The following is a 17,162-nucleotide window of genomic DNA, read 5'->3' as shown; positions in this document are numbered from 1 at the left end:
TTTCTCGTGAGTATTGAGAGGCAGGCCACTGCCCTATTCACGAAATCCCGGCGACAACAATGGAATGACAGAACTTACATACGTTTGATGAAAGTTCGAGTCATTGTAACGGTGCGGGAAGTTGGCGGGAAGCCGGGAATCATCGGAAAAAGCCGCCGATACAACTCTGGCCAACTAGTGTATAGCCACATTGTAGTAATGAGGATACAATGAGGCTCAGGCGTGGCTGCTGGGACCCGCCGCGTAATTTGAGACACCATGCAGGATGACTCTTATTTATGAATACATCAACACAACAGCGCCCGAACGTGCAACTGCCCGCCAACGACCAAGTGAATTGAAAGGGTTCATCATTACGGGTCCTAACCTCGGATATTTTCCGATTCTACCCGCTTGTTTATTAATGAGAGCTGCTAGGGACCAAGAGATAGATAGGGCGCAGCAAGACTTTGCAAGACTTTGTTCTGAGGACACGGAGATAACAGGAAGATACCGTTCGGGTGTTGTTTTGTGACTCATCGTTAAACCGAGCCAAACCGTGGGAATATTTCTATAGATCAACACAGTCACTTGATTACGCCTACGCGACTTCGCCTGACTTTTGGTTTCGTCCTGCCATCATCATACACATTCATTCCTCAAAAGCTCCCTTCAGGACATCTACCGCACAGCTTCAAACGTCAAAGGACTATAAATCAACCTTAAATCGACCAATAGCACATAGTGGGTAGTATCATCTAAGCTTGTTCTTTTCATATGTTTATTCAAGACCGTACAGGATCCCACGATTCAAAATATAGGTCGCTGCATATATCGAAGAGAAGTGGGATTGTGACTACATTGAGGCCGCTGAGGCTGTCGCAACGAAGACTCGAGGTCTGGAGGATGACCGGTTTGAAGAGCCAGAGCATGACGGAAGTCACTTTAACCACCGTCGACGGACACGCTCTCAAGCGCAGAAGAGTTGATTATCCCGGTCTACAACGATTCATGTCCGAAGCAGTTTTGAACCCGCAATCAACTATGACATCTGCAGCGACGTTAGCACCAGCTCTATCGCCTTCTATTCGGAAGTCATATTCCATCGCGCCACCATCGCCACCATCGCCGAAACATCTAGAGTGCATCCAGACGGCATCTGCACTCTCCTTAGCTCGTCGTTCACCGTCACCAGTACCGACAGAACTCGACATTGACAATGCAGAGCGCCCTGACATCGATGCTCACTTGTACAACACCCACAAGATTAAGGTCATTGATTACGCATCCGACCCACCAACCACCAATTTTTCCCTCGATAATAAAACCGACTTCTCCACCACTTCGGTTGAAACTCGGTCGGAGGGGTTACCTAGAATATATGAAGCTTTCTTCGCGAAAGATGCGATGGCGCAATACGAATGGTTCATGTTTCGTGGTAGCCGAGAATGGGACCATTTGAGTCAGCAAGGCACTGAGGTGTGGGAGGACAACGATGACAAGAAAGAGAAAACCCAGAAAGAAACTGAGCTACAACAAGCTCAAGCAGGTCTCCAGAATTCGAAATCGCCCGTTCAGACTTCTCCCCGTCGCGGCCAGCCTTTACGACGGCAACAATGTGTGCCATTAACCAGACTCAAACTCTTCAATGACGAGCCTTTGCACTCTGAATCCTTTGTGACGCCATCCTCAACTCCGCCAACATCATCCGCAAAGCCGGCTGTCTCCGAGCAAGAGAAAACGCCACTTCTACCTTCATTTTCACTACACAACCCTCTTGCTCCAAGAAGTACGAAACCGAAGAGAACCTATCCCATTCCTGGTAGGCTTCTCTACCGTCTTCATGAGATCCGGTGGGTCACAGATGAGGAGGCCCGCCAACGGTGGTTAACCGTTGACTGGGAAGAGTTCCATGCGTTTGAGAAGCAAGAGAGGGAGAAATATAAGGACGGAAAGCGAGGTTTCATGGGCAAGGGTGAAGTTGGATACCCGTACTGGGTAGTCTGGGGCAGTCCCCCTTCTCCCCAAACAAGTAAGAAGGGAAAGCAAAAAGCAACAATACCCGAGCTGGCACTGCAAACAACAGCTGAACCCGAAACCGTTGAACTCGACATTGTGGCAGCGGAGGACATTGTCGAATCTCAGAACGTCCACGCAACTCTGAGCGGCACTCTGGACACTCCCCGAACCTCCCCCGAACCTAGAACGAATATCGAAACTGCAGGTTCTCCACCAGCAGAAGAGTCGCAATCGATGCACCCTACCCTGAGTGGGTCAATCAAGACACCTCGTAACTCTCCCTCTCCAGCTCCAGACGACGAACCATCGACGTATCCGCCCACTAACACACCACTGCCGACGTCTATCCCCAATATGAACACCACATACGTGCCTTCACCAAAGCCTACGTCTTCGCCAAAGAAAACCGCCACAACCGCTGCGCTTGCCGCACAATTGTATTATCTGGCACTTGAGGAAGATGCAGAGCTAGGATATGGAAAACCGCCTTCTAGAGAGTACCGCCGTGCGTTGGGAGATCGAGCAGGTGAAGTATGGATATGGCTTGGAGAGTATTCACGAAGATGGGGGAAGTTCGTTGGGCTAGGGAAGAAAGAGAAAGAGCTTGTTGGCGATGTGAACATGAACAATGCAGGAGGACAAATTGGGGATTTGGTTGCAGGTAGTGATGACAACGCCACAGGGGGGAGCGGAAGAGTTCTCGGAATGAACGCCGGAGGGCCAGGGAGGTCGAGAACGTTAGGAAGGACCGCTACGCTGCGTGATTTAGGAAGGGCTGGGACATTGGATTCCACTGCGTTTAGGGACGTACCGGTGAGTGGCCAATCTCTTTGCCTGGATAAGTGAAGTAGAACTAACTTCGCGAAGACTCAGCTCAACGAAATGAAAATGGATGTGGATGTTCCGACCATACCCAGAACGACCACCGCTCTCGAATTTCAGCGAGACGAAGCAGGCACTCCTATGGACATTAATGCCGAGCTGGAGACTTCTGGTATTCGATCGACGATTGGGCCTGCTGGAGTCTCTGGAGGAGGGGAAATACAAGTGGTTCCAATCGATAGTCCTTCGTCCAGAGCTCTCGGTGGTGGTGGGGCAGTGGCCACTGCAGCCCAGGAGGAGCAACAGCCGATGGAGGTTGTGGTCGAAGATCACGCTGGTCAAGGTCGAGTGACTAGAAGTGCTGCTCAGAGGGCTAATAAGCGCTTTCGGCCTCTCGCTAAAGAGAATGCAGAGATAGCCGAAGAGAACAAAGAACCTGTAACAAAGAGGAGAACAAGGGCTACAGCGACAACTAACACATCAAAGACCAGCTCCAACAAAGGGAAAGGAAAGGCTAGAGCTGTCGAAATGACGGAGGACAAAGAAGGCAAAGGAGAAGCAGCAGAGGATGACGATGACAGTTCTGGAGAATACCGCGCTCCAAAGGCTGGAAAGAGCTCGAAGGCGAGCGTTGCTGCACACCCTAGGAATAAGCAGAAACGGGGCATTGGGATGGTTGAGCCAGAAGCGGCCGCTTCGGGTGAACTGGAAGATTCGGGTTTGGGTTCGGGTTTTACCAATGTCGAGGCTCTGGCCCAGCCTGTTACGACCTCTACTACTAGACGGGGAAGACCTCGGGGAAGACCTAGGAAGACTACCAGGCGGAGAGGTGCTTGATTTCGACTTTTGTCCTTGGAATTAATAACAAGTGATACCTGCTAATACGGCTACCGCCCTTTTTCTGCGATACTTGGTTTCTGGCCCCTTGCGCGCTTACTTACTTTTTCTCTCTCCCTCACTACACCGCCCATTCCTCTTGCCGCATCATACACAAGTACAATTATTTCTCCATTGTTCCCTTACCAATGCATTGTATCAACTGTAAACAGTAGATGTAGCGACGGTAGTTACCCAATGACTGTATTATCACTGATTTCAATTATATCTTTATTATAAACCTGGTACGCCGAATCCAATGTTGTATTTCCCGATTGAAGAGACGAACGTGATGTTTTTGTCGATTGCGGTACGTCCTTCGTTTCCTCGACTGTTACGCTAGGACTCCTATAGGGCCTCCACGATCCAACCCCGGCGTCCCGATTATTCTTACTGTTTCTATCATTCTGCCTGTCCATTTCACGTACCCATCAGTACATTGCAACACGGAATTGTGCACATCGGAAGCACTCCGCGATGCGAGTGCTATTCAACATCGTTCAATGTAATGCTGCTCTTCCCGCTCCCCTTCCACAAGAACTACATGAAAACGAAGCGTACAATCCCCATTGGTCTTAAATACCAGTGCCAGAATTGCAGAATGGTACATCGATCTCGCAAACTTGAGATTCGACCCGGCCTTTTCCTTTTCTCGCTCACTGTTCGATAGATAGGAGATGCTCTGGTTAGTCTTCCAATTCGATGTTGACTCCAAGTTACTCCATTCCTCTATCTCACACTAGCGCCGTTCCGCAATCCACAAACCCTGGTCTCTCGATTAATACCTCCAATCCGCTGGGATGACGCAAATCTACCCAGCGGGCCTTGGAACCATACTGCAGTCCGAATAACTTAAGAAATGGGTCGTAATCGATCGAAGATATGTCAGTGTTACGTTCAAGCTGGCACTTGATTCGCGTGCAATGATGGTGGCACCAATTGAGATCCTTGCCATATTTCTGTGGATTCGCTTCCGCTCCAATCTCAACAATTTGAAGGGTCGAACATACACACTGGAAAAATTGAGTCATTTTCAACCCATTTTCGGAAGAGGAAAATGATCCGAAAAGCGTGACTTTTTGGTGAATTGTAGAGTGTCAAATATGCAGTAGAAATGTAAAATATTCAACAGATTTTCTATGCTTGGAAATTTTACCAAAAACATATATTTTAAATGTATTCTAGATAAACCAAAACAGAAAGAAAATGCAGACTTTCAGGAGAATTTTAGAAGGTTGAACATGCACGAAACACACTCCATTTCAGCCACATTTTCGGCCTTCGAAAACTTCCCGAGAAGCCCAAATGTTGGGAGCGTATTTCTTCGTCTAAAACATCACAAAAACTTGGACTTTTCGATGAGTTTCCGGGTCGCAAAATTAATACAAAACCCCCATATCTTCAACGAGTTTTAGAAACTCAAAAACGCGTCAGAAAGTTAGCTTTTTCACTTTATTATAGAATAACGAATTTGTTGCGGAAATCCAAAATTTCCCCCATGTTTTCGAATTCTTGAAAAGTCGGTATACATACGGATGTCCGTATTCTTTGAATGATCCATCCGGAATCCGGATGCTGTCATCCTGGTGGCCGTTCTGCAGCGTCGCCAAAATCCTCTCCAAGTCGTAAGTTCGATTTCTCCACACCGCTGCCCTCGAGTCTCGACTGGTGGTGGGTGCCGGTATAACCGTAGGTATGCAAAGTTAGCCACTACGTTGACTTGGATTGACGAGGTAAGGCTCTTTTTCATAAAACATCGTCGTTTGTAACTAGTAACATTTGCATCAACCCACTTCAGTTCCGCGTCAGGGCTCACTGATTGTCCGTGCGATAGATCGATTGCGGTACCAGCCAAACACTAAGGTAGAGTCTCAGCAAGTGTTCTTACCATCGGCCGTACAACCAATCCATATCTGCGATGTGCATCGTCGATTGGCGGAAAGGTTACGGTTGCGCAAATCATCATGAGCCAATAACGAGTCGAAGATCATTGTATTCATTATATATACTTACACATACTCATCTTTGAGGTATATGGTTCGTTGAAATACAACTAATCTATGCAGAATTGCGTAGTTGTGATAGTCCAGGACATAAGTTGTTTGTGAATCAGAGATAGTAAAAGCTACGCTCTTCCTTCATACGTTGCTTCATTATGTGAAATTGGATGAAACGGATCCAGACTAATTCGACGACGCAGGTCATGTTCAGGAGAAGGAAGGAGAAACCCGTCAAAGAGGGGAGGGGTTATGAGCGAAAGCTGCGAAACCTGTCGAAGGTATGTATTTTTCGTACGAGTTCTGGGGGTCAAACCTCAAAAAACATACCGCACTGGAATGCAACACGTAAGGGAATATTTTATCTTGAGCAGTGTCAACGCAGCCGATAAATTTTTGCTATATTTACCGAAAAAACGTATGAATTTTTTCACGGTGGATACAAGAATACTAGTAACTTATGGAATACAAGAGATGTCGAGACTCCCGGCGCAAAAAATACAAGAAGTGTGGACCTCCGACTTAGAGATGCAGGTAGATTAATGATCTAGCCAACCTTTCGCCTCCTCTGGCGTTGAAGACGAACCTCTCTCGATGAGATATGCCACCTGACGTGCTCAGTCAGTCAGAATCGGGGCACCGGGAGGAGGACACGTACAACGACATCGCTGACCCGCTTTCCTAAACCCTAACAATCGCATGCTGAGATGGATTAGGGCCTCTGTGACCAAAAGGGTGAGTTGTCAAGTCAAAGCGAAAAAGAGTGAAATTACTTACCAGTTCTATGGCTTAGAGGGACCCACCATTTCCCTAAGACAGTCCAATCATTGATCTTACACCTTTTGTGCTCCTTCAACCGTCTCGAAACGTTAATCGAACGTCCAATCTTCAAAAATTCTTCCCCATTCCACTTTCCCTTAACCAAGTAGATCCAACCCGCTTCCTCCCGCTGATATCCTTTTTGTCGTCGTTTCAAATACTTGGAAGCGATAGAACGATAGACGACCATAAGGGGTACTAGTGCTGTTGGCGTTGAGGCTGATGAGCGGGAATTTTAGATATTACCTTTCCTGATCAACACGGCTCAAGACCACACGTTGCTTTTCCCTGTCCCGCCTTGACTGTAGTGTAGTAATTCGTTTCTACACTACTGTCATCGATCCTCGACTGTCGACTTCCCTTGCCAGTCGAAACAGTTGTGAACTGCAGGAAGTTTCGGTTTGGGGGGTTGAGCTAAATTAGGTGCGTCGTTTATCCATCCTTTGTTTTTATCGGACTTAAACTGTGGTTGACCGTACATTTTTGGCCGAGCTGTGCGAAGACGCATGAAAACGACGGATATCGCTGCGCCGTGAAGAAGTGGCAGCGGAAGACCGGATAGGACATCGATTTAAAGGCAATACCACAGCAAATTCAGCCGGAACTCGTCAAAACGGCCGATGGCCCAGACGCAGGACATTTCCTCAACTTCGGATCAAGGTTAGAAGGGTTTTTTAATTCTTGACAGGAGGTGCAGGGTATGGAACACCGGGGGGTTCGCTACAGGTGACCGTTGAAGGATGAGTGATTGCTGGCTGGATGGGAGCCGGTTGGGAAGTACGAGAGACGACTCTCGATGCGGATTCTCGGGTGGGTTAGATTCTTGTGCTGAGGTCCACCGCCGTCTGTCTCATCTTGGTGGTTTCCATCTGATTCGGGTTCTCGGCCACGGTGCGGAGACTGACTGGCTACCCTAGGATGCAACGACAGGTCTGCGGCGTTGGTCACAACAGAAGGGAACCTGCGCTTTCCTCATTGAGAACCGAAGGGCTTGGACCGAATATTGGAAGAGAACTTGGTGGTCGAAAAGATGGTTGTGTGTATGTGTCGTATTGGTTCGAATTCTACGGTCTGCTAGGAAGTTTCAAGCTCCATGGTTTCCTCAGGTTAGCATCAGCTCTCAGGGAAGTGAGGGGTTGCACAGTTAGTCGGCTATCATACAAGGAGTTGGTACAGTACTAGAAGTCGTAAGAGTCTTCTGCTAGTAGCATATTCGTGATCAGTGAACCGGAAATAAGTTAGCAAGGAGAGTGCACACCTTCAATCGCCCTATTCCATGTACGAGTGACCATTGTTTTCTCTTAACATCCGCCTTACTCAAAGCTCCTGAGCAATGACACCATCTCGACACGTTATCCGACCTACGTTTGGCACATCGCCAGTCCCGTTGTGTGAAGGCCGCTCCAGATTATACGTCATCCCTGTCGGTAGCGACGCGGTCGTACTCCCCTGAGCAACTCGAACAAGTCCATCTGGCCTTGTGGCATCCGGTGGGCCTGTGTTTAGGGTTCCGAAGGAAGAGTTTAAGTTTGGAGTTTATAAGATGGTAATTGAGTTTTGGTTTTTTTTTGGGGTGGTTTCGTGGGCGTGTGATATGTTTATTTTATGGTTCTTTTTTTAGGGCGGTGGGAGGGATGGTTATGCTGGTTAGAGCGATTCGGAAGATGAAGGTACCTTTGGTGGGTGTTATTATTGTTGCATTTGATCATGGAATCATGGAAATTATTGGAACGCGTAAGACTTTGAACCTCATCCTATGCCACGACCCGACCTCGACGAGGAAGAGTTGGAACAGATAAGGTGCGTCCATTTCACTCTAGACTTATTCTTTGAAAGTCTGTAGCTCAACGAAATGTAGGCGGTATGAAGATTTTACAACAGTGGGTTCGTTCGAACCCGACCCCCCCCCCCCCCCCCCACCTAACTGTCACTTTCCAAAACTGCAGAGCTCCGAGGGAAAAGGTCTGAATCATGACGCAATTCTTGCAGGGGACATTGGCTAGTTTCAGTGGCTCACATGGGTTACGGAATTTGGCCGTGTCTGCGAATTCTCGGACTCCGACGAGGTCCAAAGCGTTCCGCTTGAGGAGTCCAACCTCAACCAGATACTCGGTGGCTAAGTGGAAAACAGCGCAGGTAAACTTCACAAACTCCAAAGGAGGGCTCTTGTTAAGTGAAGGTGTGAACCTGGAAGCACAGGGAACTCGAATTCGCCATGTAAATCTTCCGAGTCGTTCATCGTAGCTTCCCGATAGCGGTCAACGATGTTTCCGACGGTCTTGAGCATCTTGCGTGTAAGCTTACGCGAGATAAACTCTCTTACAGTATCCATTTCACTTTTAATGTAAATCCTGCTGTGTAGTTTCGGGGAGGCCCACGTTTCCGAGCGCTTGTAGAGGTAACCTCACAGTCTCGTTGGCTTTTTGACGGCGGAGGAAAAGTTCGGAGGCACTACGGAATGGAAGTATTTCTGGGTTGCTGGAGGAAGGAACTTGGAAATGTTCCGATGCATTTCAACAGACAGTTCCTTAGGCGGCTCGAGTGCAAGCGGATCCTCACATAGAATTCCGCCCATATTTGCTTGGTCCATAAAGACCAAGTAATCATAGAATCGCTCTGTGCGTAGATATACATGTTGGAATAATTCGTGTGAGGTTGATGTAGATCGCGTAAGTATGAGCAGTGCCTGGCGGTTTGGACGTAGTAGCAAGTAATATCCTGCTCAAGTCCCCGTAAATGACTTGAGATCCTAAGCGTTTGAGCTCGGCAAGGAGTTGAAGAAACGTTTTTGCGCATGAGGGCATGAACAAACCGGTGGATGCTGGCGTCGTACATGTTAGAGGTGCTCGAGCACGCTCGAGCTAACCCAACGCCAGAAGTGATCCATGTCTTGACCATGTTCTTCAGAATACTGAACGTATGTGAGGAAACACTTGATCCTCCAAGTGTGAGATCACGTTGTCCGCCTTCCTCTGTATACTCATTGATTGTTTTCGAGACGGAGTCAAACGCCGTAGTTCCGCCACTTCCTTTCAACTCATTCACCACCACCGAATGAATCACGGAATTAACGGCTAGATTCCGAATCGTCATTCCAAGGCAGACGTTGGGATATACCCCAGGTACCACAAATTCAGCGTTAGGGAGATCTTCCACGGGACACCTGTCATCCTCGAGTCCACCTAAATCGGGGCGATCGCTGGGGGATCGCCATAATACCATATCCTACTGGACAAGTCGGCGAGCAAACAACAGAGGCTGGTCGCCTTCTATATGTCCAATGGGGATATCGAAGTATTCGGCTAGAGCATGCAACCTATCCAGCCATGACCCGAGCGACAGATAGCGAGCAAGCATTTTTCGTGCTAACTGTGACTGCCACGGGAAAACGTCCAAGGTATTGGCTGATTTTGCTTTTGAAAATGAGAGTACAGGGAAGTTGGCAAGCTTGGGTAGATAGATGTCAAAATAGGAATCGTCTTTGCTAGAGGAAAGGACAACAGTACAAAATTTGTTTTCGTGTAAGCCCAGTTCTCGAGGTACGGCAGTTTCCGTAGTCAATACTTCGACTTCTTCCATGGTGGTGGTTTCGCAATCAATGCAAGTCTCCGAGAGGCGAGGTATTGGGGGGAAAGGGGCAAACACATGGAGCGGTGAGGTCGCCGAAAATGCATGATACAAGAAAATGTAGTGCCCCCTTACCACCACTGAGATGCTGGTGTGAGGTTGCGGATGTCATTGGGCTATCGAGTTGTCGTAAATCAAAACCGACGTTCTTGTGCTCGATTAGAGACATTGTGATATCCCGAGTTTCACAAGTGCCCGAACAGCTAGTGGTATCTGGAGAATGATGAGGCTCTGACAGATAAAGTGAAAAGTCGACACGCACCTGTAATTCGAACACTCCGTCAACGTTTGGATCGCTAGCAAGGCCAATGAAATGTTCTCCCATCTCTTGATAGGTGTCTTCGTGAACCGCAAGTTTGTACAGGTTTAAGAACGGTAGCTCCTGAGGCAGACTGCGGGAAACTTTCTCAAAGGAATAAGATTTCAGTCAAAACATGCTTTCCTTTGGTTGACGCATGTGAATGTAAAACTCTCTTGGGATGCGTAAGGGAACAGGAATCAATTCGGAATCCACGGATGACCATAGGATATAGCGACCCGGAGTGGTGCGGGCTTTCAGATTGTTAAACATCGCAGGTACAACCGCTGACGATGCTGAAGTGCGTTCGCCCTGCTGCCTTAATCTCCATCGCGGTCTCATGGCTTTGATCCACGCAGAGTAATTGAATTGATGTATGGATCCGGAGAAAGTTTTGTAAGCGCCTCATCCTCTTCCGGCTCTGGCGTTGATTGACGAATAAACTTTCGCTCAACCGGTGCGAGGAGGCACCTGGGAAGTACCAGTGTCATCTTCAATATCATGGATATGTTCTCCAGAGCCATCTAGAACGCCAGCGGGTTTAAAAAAGTCTGTTAGTTTGTTCTGCTTGAATTTGTCCACGGCGTTGGCAACACGCCTGTGTAACCAGTCGGGATGGTGGATTCGAGGTAAAGGGTTCGCAACCCTCTGCATCGCAGCGGGGATGGTAATCACCTTTTGGATGACTGAGCCAAGACGTTGTTGTCCTTCAGCCATTTCCGAAGGTAGCTTCGCTTGCTCTCTTCCGCAGAAAATATTGCAACAGGAACTGCGCGCTCAGCGCTCAGTAACCGGAGCACCAATCGGTCGCGCCGAAATGATGAACTTGCATGCGAGACCCTTGTCCTTGACCATTTGGCTCCCGAGAAACTCAGCCAGACGCCGAGCCGTGCTTATCGACATGTTTCGATTTTCAGCGATGAGGTCGACAAGCTCGTCATCCGAAAGGTCAATGGCTTTACGAAACAGTACATCAGGTTCCGAGAAGGAACTTCTCGAATAGTTGTGACTGTAAAGATCTTGATGAGCTACGCTTCACCTCAAAACCTTTCAATTCGGCCTGATTGAATGTCTTCCTCTTTCGATGAAGGCAGAATCATGGCTTTGTAGGGGCCATCAAGCTCGAAGAAAATTGAGTTCTCGCTGTGGACTTCGTAAAGGCGTGCTTCGGGATCAAGATCGTGGCATTGATGATTGGTGAACTCGGCATGGACGAGGTGATTAAGCATTGTGCAAGGGTACGAAAATCCAATAGCCTTGCCATTGCTAAGTTCGAACTTGTAGTTCTCCGGAAACATTCTAGGGAGCATGCACCATATGCCATCTGTGTCCAACTCAAGGGGACTGCCGATTTGCTCACGAGGGCCCGTGCCATCTGAATGATAGTAGCACCAGTCAGACAGGTGATCCCTGCCATCTCCATCGAATGCCAGCGAGCACGTATCCATAAAAGGAGTTGAGAATACATTTGTTTGCAAGCTGAAGCGAGTCGTAGATGACAATCATCTTCTTGGCTTCGTCGATTTCCACTATTGAGCGACCTTCGCTGACCACGTTATCCAAGTTTTCTTCCAAGTCTTGAGTAGGCCCTTGTACTCGTATCTGCGGTCACGAAAACGGCGCACAGTATCGACATAGAAGGGATTCTCCCGTTGGCACTCCTCTCCACTTTTGTGCCTTTCGTCTTTTTTGTAAACCTTACGAGAATAGTCACCCAGTCGTTTGTGCATCAACGCCGCCTGTTCAGTAGGTGTGAGGTCGGTATATCGTCGTTCTGGACCACCAGGTCGTTTCTGCGGGAAGGACTCTTGATTCAGAGCATGTCGAATCATGTTATACTCGCCACGATGAGCTGGGAAGAATTCTCCTCTCAGACTGCACAGACAGACTCGTCGACCATTGACCCAGGCTGCAGACGATTTGATAACATGATGTTGGGATACATAGCAGCGAAATCAAGATGATAAATAAGCGGGCTGTCTGTTCGTTTCGGGTTGTCGCGTAGTGTCTCAAGAGCAGACTGGATATCCGACTTGACTTGGTCGTAGTTGGTGACGTCGTCCAAAGACGCTTTGGACTCTTCGACGATACAGAAGGTCAATGTGGCATCCAAGTCACCGATCAACTTTTGACAAATAGTTAGTTCGAGATACAAATATCAAGACCGGAATCCTCACCTTCTCGACCGCTGACGGAGTTATCTTGAAGTCCGTAGAAATATCGCTCCTGAAGACACCAGCTTCCAGGGCTTCAACATGTCCTCCCACGTACGTTTCCGAGGCCAAGAGATGGTCATCATAGAAATTGCCATGCTCTTCCTCGTGTTTATTTGGCATAATGATACGGTCTTTGTAGGCTTCCACCTGGAGACTGTACGTCCATCAAACCTATCATAATATAAGGGAAGGAAGTCTCACCATTAACAACCTTTCCGCAGAACCTCATCAGGATTGAGAGGGAACAACGGCATCGGAAACAGAATACTGTGCAAGAGCTTGAGATTGCCTGCACAAATTACGAAGATTGATGAAAAGGAGAACGTTCAATGCATTGCTTGTACTCACGTGTCATGAGCTCGCGATCGAGTTCAACGGGTTTATTTTGAACGCTGACTCCCTTATGAGAGGTGCTACATGTGGCTGCCGGGAAGTTGGCAAGCTTAGGTAGATGGCCTCACCCAGTGGAAGCAGTCCATATCAACGTATGTTCAGAGTTTGTCCTGGTGAGTCTTTTTGATCAGGCCTCACAACTTCCAGTGCCCTTAACGTTCGGGCGACCCTCACTCCTTTCTCGCCTCGTTTCACCCGTGGAAGTAGTCCATATCAACGTATGTTCATTTGTATTCGTCAGGATCCGATCCTTCCAAAATCCTGTTTCCTTCGCGCGTGTCGAGGGGAAAGATTGAGACTCGCTTTATGTGCGGTCTTGAAAAGATACATCAACAAAAACCCCGACAGCTTAGCAAGGCCGCAAGAGTTCATGTTCAGAAAGTCTCTCAGGATTCCCTCTTAATAATTTTTCCATAGACTACAATTCCACTTTTCCTCCTCGAATAATTAACATTGACCAAGAACTGCAGAACTTCATCGGCAGCTATGATGGTGGTGCATGTAGCTATAGGATGCTCGCGCAGGGTTTTGAATGTAGATGCTGAAGGTCCTGGGAAGTAGAAACTGAAAGTAGGGCGTCGCCACACTTAATCGGAAGCTATCCACGGAGGTTCGTGTGCTTGCTGGAAAACTTTAGAGACGAGTGAGAGGTTCCTCGTGGGTCCAGACTGGTCCAGAGCAGAGACTCTGTACAAATGAGAGAGGAATTAACCGAGTAGACACACGGGTGCAGAGCAGAGACCGTCTGTCTGACACATACATTCTCACACATTTTCACACGAGCCGACTTGAAAACTCTCCTGCCTAAACACTTCCAAAAAAACGCGTACTTTGAATTATGGGACAAACCGAAAACCCTGGAACTAGCGATATTCACGAGAAACTGAAGGGAGAGTTCCAACGGTTTTACAGTTTGAGAAGAATAGCTATTGCACGAAAAATCTCGTGGCGCAAACAACATGCAAATGAGGTTAAATCCTGCCGTTACGCTTGAACACTTAAAACTGACCTCCTATCCCCCCACCCATTTAGAGCTGCGACCTCTGCAGCAAACGTAGAATTGAATGTAATGTCTCACTGTCAGCTGACACCGCCTCCCTCGCGATCGGCTGCAAACAATGCCTCAGAATGCACAGAGTATGCTCGAAACCGGCACAAGCACGCAAAGAGCTGCTTATGGAGAAACTAAAAATCACTGCCGAGCAGTTTGATGCTTTGAGCGAGTGGTGGAATAGAAGTAGGAGTTCTAAGAAAAACTCGAAGGCGTTTGCTGGTAGAGAGGCACTGATAAAAACGAATACAAAGGACGAGCGTTTTGACGATACCTCGATGGAAACAAAAAACGAGCGCTTTGACGATACCTCGATGGAAACAAAAAATGAGCGCTTTGACGATACCTCGATGGAAACAAAAAATGAGCGCTTTGACGATACTGAGATGGAAACAAAAAACGAGCACTCCAATGATCGTAGTGAGATGTCAGATTTAGAAGTAGAAGTTCAAGTTGCCTCTGGCCAGGTAAACCGATCCCACTCCCTTGGGCGTTGCATCTGCTAATGGAATTCGTTGAGCAGAACTTTGTGACCGCTAAAAGGAAATTGAATGTTGAACCAGAGACTAGAGCAAAGAGGACGAAAACCGGCACGCCCAATGATGACGAGGAGTGAGTGTCGTAGTGTGGGAAGTGCAACTCAGTCAAACTGAATGTCGCTTTCTCCATTAGAAACAGCGTACTTGAAGTACTTGGCCCAGAGACAGGAGCAAAGGGGACGGGACAGGCTAGCAACGCAGCAGCCTCACTCGAGGAGTGAGTACCCGAGTGCAGGAACTCCAAGGTTGAGGCCACTGAGTTCCTCTATTAGAATCAGAGCACCGCCAACCGAGATAACAAGGCCTCTTGGCGACGGCGCGCCTACGAACCAAGAAACAGATGCTGGTGAGTCTCACTTGACATAAGAATCCGCATTATCGAGATTTCTGGTGACTTGACGGTTTCTGTCAAAACAGCGCTAGCGCAGTTCCCTGCACATGTGGTGCTTCGACAGCTGAAACGCGAGTTGGAGGACGTCACGACAGATATTCGGTTCAGAAGAGTGATGCCGGCGGAAGGGGCGGATATGTACGATCGGATTGCATGGAAACTTGGGTCATTCATGGAGAGGTTTGGTGTATCTAATTGAGTCAGTCGTGTAGATCAGAAATGTTCCCCTCCGACGCGAAAGGAGAATCCCATCGGACAATTGCAGTACTAGTGGTATATTGCTATATAAAAACACGGCAACGGGCTACTTACAAAGTGAAGACTCGAACAAAGACTCATGTATCATAAGCAGAGGAAAGAAGGACGATTGGCGAGCTCATGTGGAAACACCCAAAGGCAGTCTGAGGAATGTATATGAATGGCTGAAGCGCTGAGCGCTGAGGCTTGAAGCTTGAAGGCCTGAGGTCTTGTCATGGACAAGAACTTGACAAGAACCGCGGCAGTAAGTACGAATATTCCGGATTCCGGATGTAAATTCAAGGCATCAGTGGCAGTGCGAATCTACAACTCACCGCTCACGTGTCCAAGTCCTCCTTCAACGCGAACGCGTCAGTGGTCTTAGCCATTGACTGGTGACTTCCCGAGTACGGTGCATTTCTGCCTATTTCAGTCACTCGTTGGCCATTATAAACCAGTACCGTATATACAGCGAACTTGTGACATGTTGAACAGACGTCTGTAGAATCCATTGTCTCTGATGACTTCTAACTAATGTAACGGTCTCTGAAGTTACAGATGGAACCGCCGGCAGAAGAGTACGGGCAAGGACGGAAACCAACAAGGTACTACATTCAGATCTCGATTGATTCCTTTATCCGCTGACGTATAACTTACAGGTATTATTAGATAGGGAGAGACGACGCAATCAACTGATCACCTTTCCTTCTTCAGAAGAACCTTCCACCTTTCGTGATTGACGTCGATAACCCCTCAGCAAATCCTTCAGCTTCCAATCTTTGGAACCCACCCAGCAATTTCGCTATCGATGCGGATGATCGAGACAAAACTTATAAAGTAAGTCAATCCTTGTATCCCAACTCATGTTACCCGTGTTTGCATGCTGAAATTCAAATCTTGCTGTGTAGACCGTCAAATACTGTTTGTCCTTAGTGGGAGTCGATGGCGGTGCTTTCTATCAGAGGGCGAAAGCAGACCTCAAAGACAGTGACTCGGTAAGCCGCCACCGCCCTGCCACCGCCTAGGAAGATCCTGACCTCCCGTAGGATTGGATATACGAGGATGGGTGTCTGGTGTGTTCCTTCTAGCGTTAGTTCAACTTATAGCCAAGTCCAACATCTTTCCAGATCTGCACAGATGATCTCGACGTTGCTAGAGCGTGTCTCTTGGCATGCACCGACAAAAAAAAGCTTTACTGCCAAGACTGTGTCAAAGTCCTGCAAGAGAAGGCAGATCAGGTTGGACGTGTTTCCTGTGAGTGATACGAAGTTCTTTCTGGGATCCAGCTGAAGATGTGCCCTATAGGTCCCTTCTGTAGACGCCAGGTCTACTTCATCAACACACAATGGGTAATTGCCAACAACGAAGAAAAAAGGCGCAGTGCCATTTCAGCTCGCAAAAAGCGAAAGCGGAAACAGAAGAAGTCAGCCAAACGGAAAAAGCTGGCAGAGCAGAAAAAGGCGGCTGTTCAAAAAGTAAGGCTCAACCTAGATTCATGAAGTCCACTTGACCTAACTGTCCTTCAGAAACCTGAGCCTGACGAAGTCTCCATCATCGAAATCACTGATGACGAGGGAGGTGCTGTTATAGATGGAGAGGTTCTAGAAATTTCAGATGACGACTCATGAACCAGGTATCTAATGTTTTTATATTGACTTCCAATTGTTGTTAAATTCACGCCAGGATCGTTAGTGGCTCAGATAGCGGTTAACGCAGCCGTATCAATTTTCACAAGTTGGCTGTGGTTATTTGATTGTATGAGAACGATATTGTGCATTAGTACAAACTCTGAGACATGTAGTTTATGAAGGCGTTCGCGGAAATATTGACAGTTGAGGGAAGTGTTCGTTGCCTACGATATTGGGCGGCAGGCAGAAGGGCCTAGGAATGAAGACTGA

The 17,162-nt window shown here is 47.8% G+C and overlaps 8 protein-coding genes across 9 annotated transcripts; 3 read left to right on the top strand and 5 right to left on the bottom strand.

Annotated features, from left to right (window-relative positions):
- The first annotated feature begins 540 nt into the window (after positions 1-540).
- On the top strand, positions 541-3,948 carry E1B28_008484 (uncharacterized protein). 2 transcript variants are annotated; one of them, XM_043153295.1, is made up of 3 exons: positions 589-723; positions 779-2,811; positions 2,866-3,948. In XM_043153295.1, the coding sequence occupies exons 2-3, from the start codon at positions 886-888 to the stop codon at positions 3,655-3,657; spliced, it is 2,718 nt and encodes a 905-aa protein (XP_043008579.1). In that variant the 5' UTR covers positions 589-723; positions 779-885; the 3' UTR covers positions 3,658-3,948. The 2 variants fall into 2 exon arrangements, with proteins under 2 accessions (XP_043008578.1, XP_043008579.1); XM_043153294.1 differs by having other exon boundaries at positions 541-723; positions 779-3,937.
- A 2,267-nt stretch (positions 3,949-6,215) lies between these two features.
- E1B28_008483 (uncharacterized protein) lies at positions 6,216-6,702 on the bottom strand (the record flags this gene model as incomplete). The annotated part of the gene is made up of 3 exons (XM_043153293.1): positions 6,216-6,301; positions 6,352-6,414; positions 6,471-6,702. The coding sequence occupies 3 exons, from the start codon at positions 6,700-6,702 to the stop codon at positions 6,216-6,218; spliced, it is 381 nt and encodes a 126-aa protein (XP_043008577.1).
- A 3,035-nt stretch (positions 6,703-9,737) lies between these two features.
- Positions 9,738-10,091, bottom strand: E1B28_008482 (uncharacterized protein; the record flags this gene model as incomplete). The annotated part of the gene is made up of 1 exon (XM_043153292.1): positions 9,738-10,091. One exon carries the CDS (start codon positions 10,089-10,091, stop codon positions 9,738-9,740), a length of 354 nt encoding a protein of 117 aa, XP_043008576.1.
- A 207-nt stretch (positions 10,092-10,298) lies between these two features.
- E1B28_008481 (uncharacterized protein) lies at positions 10,299-10,779 on the bottom strand (the record flags this gene model as incomplete). The annotated part of the gene is made up of 3 exons (XM_043153291.1): positions 10,299-10,352; positions 10,402-10,531; positions 10,574-10,779. 3 exons carry the CDS (start codon positions 10,777-10,779, stop codon positions 10,299-10,301), a joined length of 390 nt encoding a protein of 129 aa, XP_043008575.1.
- Positions 10,780-10,887: 108 nt separating this feature from the next.
- Positions 10,888-11,154, bottom strand: POL2_2 (DNA polymerase epsilon catalytic subunit; the record flags this gene model as incomplete). The annotated part of the gene is made up of 1 exon (XM_043153290.1): positions 10,888-11,154. One exon carries the CDS (start codon positions 11,152-11,154, stop codon positions 10,888-10,890), a length of 267 nt encoding a protein of 88 aa, XP_043008574.1.
- Positions 11,155-11,966: 812 nt separating this feature from the next.
- On the bottom strand, positions 11,967-12,773 carry E1B28_008479 (uncharacterized protein; the record flags this gene model as incomplete). The annotated part of the gene is made up of 3 exons (XM_043153289.1): positions 11,967-12,312; positions 12,381-12,562; positions 12,615-12,773. 3 exons carry the CDS (start codon positions 12,771-12,773, stop codon positions 11,967-11,969), a joined length of 687 nt encoding a protein of 228 aa, XP_043008573.1.
- Positions 12,774-13,884: 1,111 nt separating this feature from the next.
- On the top strand, positions 13,885-15,226 carry E1B28_008478 (uncharacterized protein; the record flags this gene model as incomplete). The annotated part of the gene is made up of 6 exons (XM_043153288.1): positions 13,885-14,016; positions 14,079-14,564; positions 14,621-14,709; positions 14,770-14,853; positions 14,909-14,982; positions 15,054-15,226. The coding sequence occupies 6 exons, from the start codon at positions 13,885-13,887 to the stop codon at positions 15,224-15,226; spliced, it is 1,038 nt and encodes a 345-aa protein (XP_043008572.1).
- A 522-nt stretch (positions 15,227-15,748) lies between these two features.
- E1B28_008477 (uncharacterized protein) lies at positions 15,749-16,892 on the top strand (the record flags this gene model as incomplete). The annotated part of the gene is made up of 8 exons (XM_043153287.1): positions 15,749-15,765; positions 15,823-15,910; positions 15,979-16,101; positions 16,173-16,259; positions 16,311-16,337; positions 16,392-16,518; positions 16,570-16,739; positions 16,791-16,892. The coding sequence occupies 8 exons, from the start codon at positions 15,749-15,751 to the stop codon at positions 16,890-16,892; spliced, it is 741 nt and encodes a 246-aa protein (XP_043008571.1).
- Between the last annotated feature and the right edge of the window lie 270 nt (positions 16,893-17,162).

This window comes from Marasmius oreades, chromosome 5 (genome assembly GCF_018924745.1).
Source record: "Marasmius oreades isolate 03SP1 chromosome 5, whole genome shotgun sequence".
Taxonomy (NCBI): Eukaryota; Fungi; Basidiomycota; class Agaricomycetes; order Agaricales; family Marasmiaceae; genus Marasmius; species Marasmius oreades.
The sequence above is the reverse complement of the archived record's forward strand: the minus strand, read 5'-3'. Positions and strand labels throughout refer to the sequence as shown.

What these genes read in the sequence shown, in the direction of transcription:
- E1B28_008484 (XM_043153295.1), top strand. Translation starts at nt 886, where the DNA reads ATGACCGGTTTGAAGAGCCAGAGCATGACGGAAGTCACTTTAACCACC. An exon ending in CTGCGTTTAGGGACGTACCG is followed by an intron (nt 2,812 to 2,865) that starts GTGAGTGGCCAA and finishes AACTTCGCGAAG; the next exon opens with ACTCAGCTCAACGAAATGAA.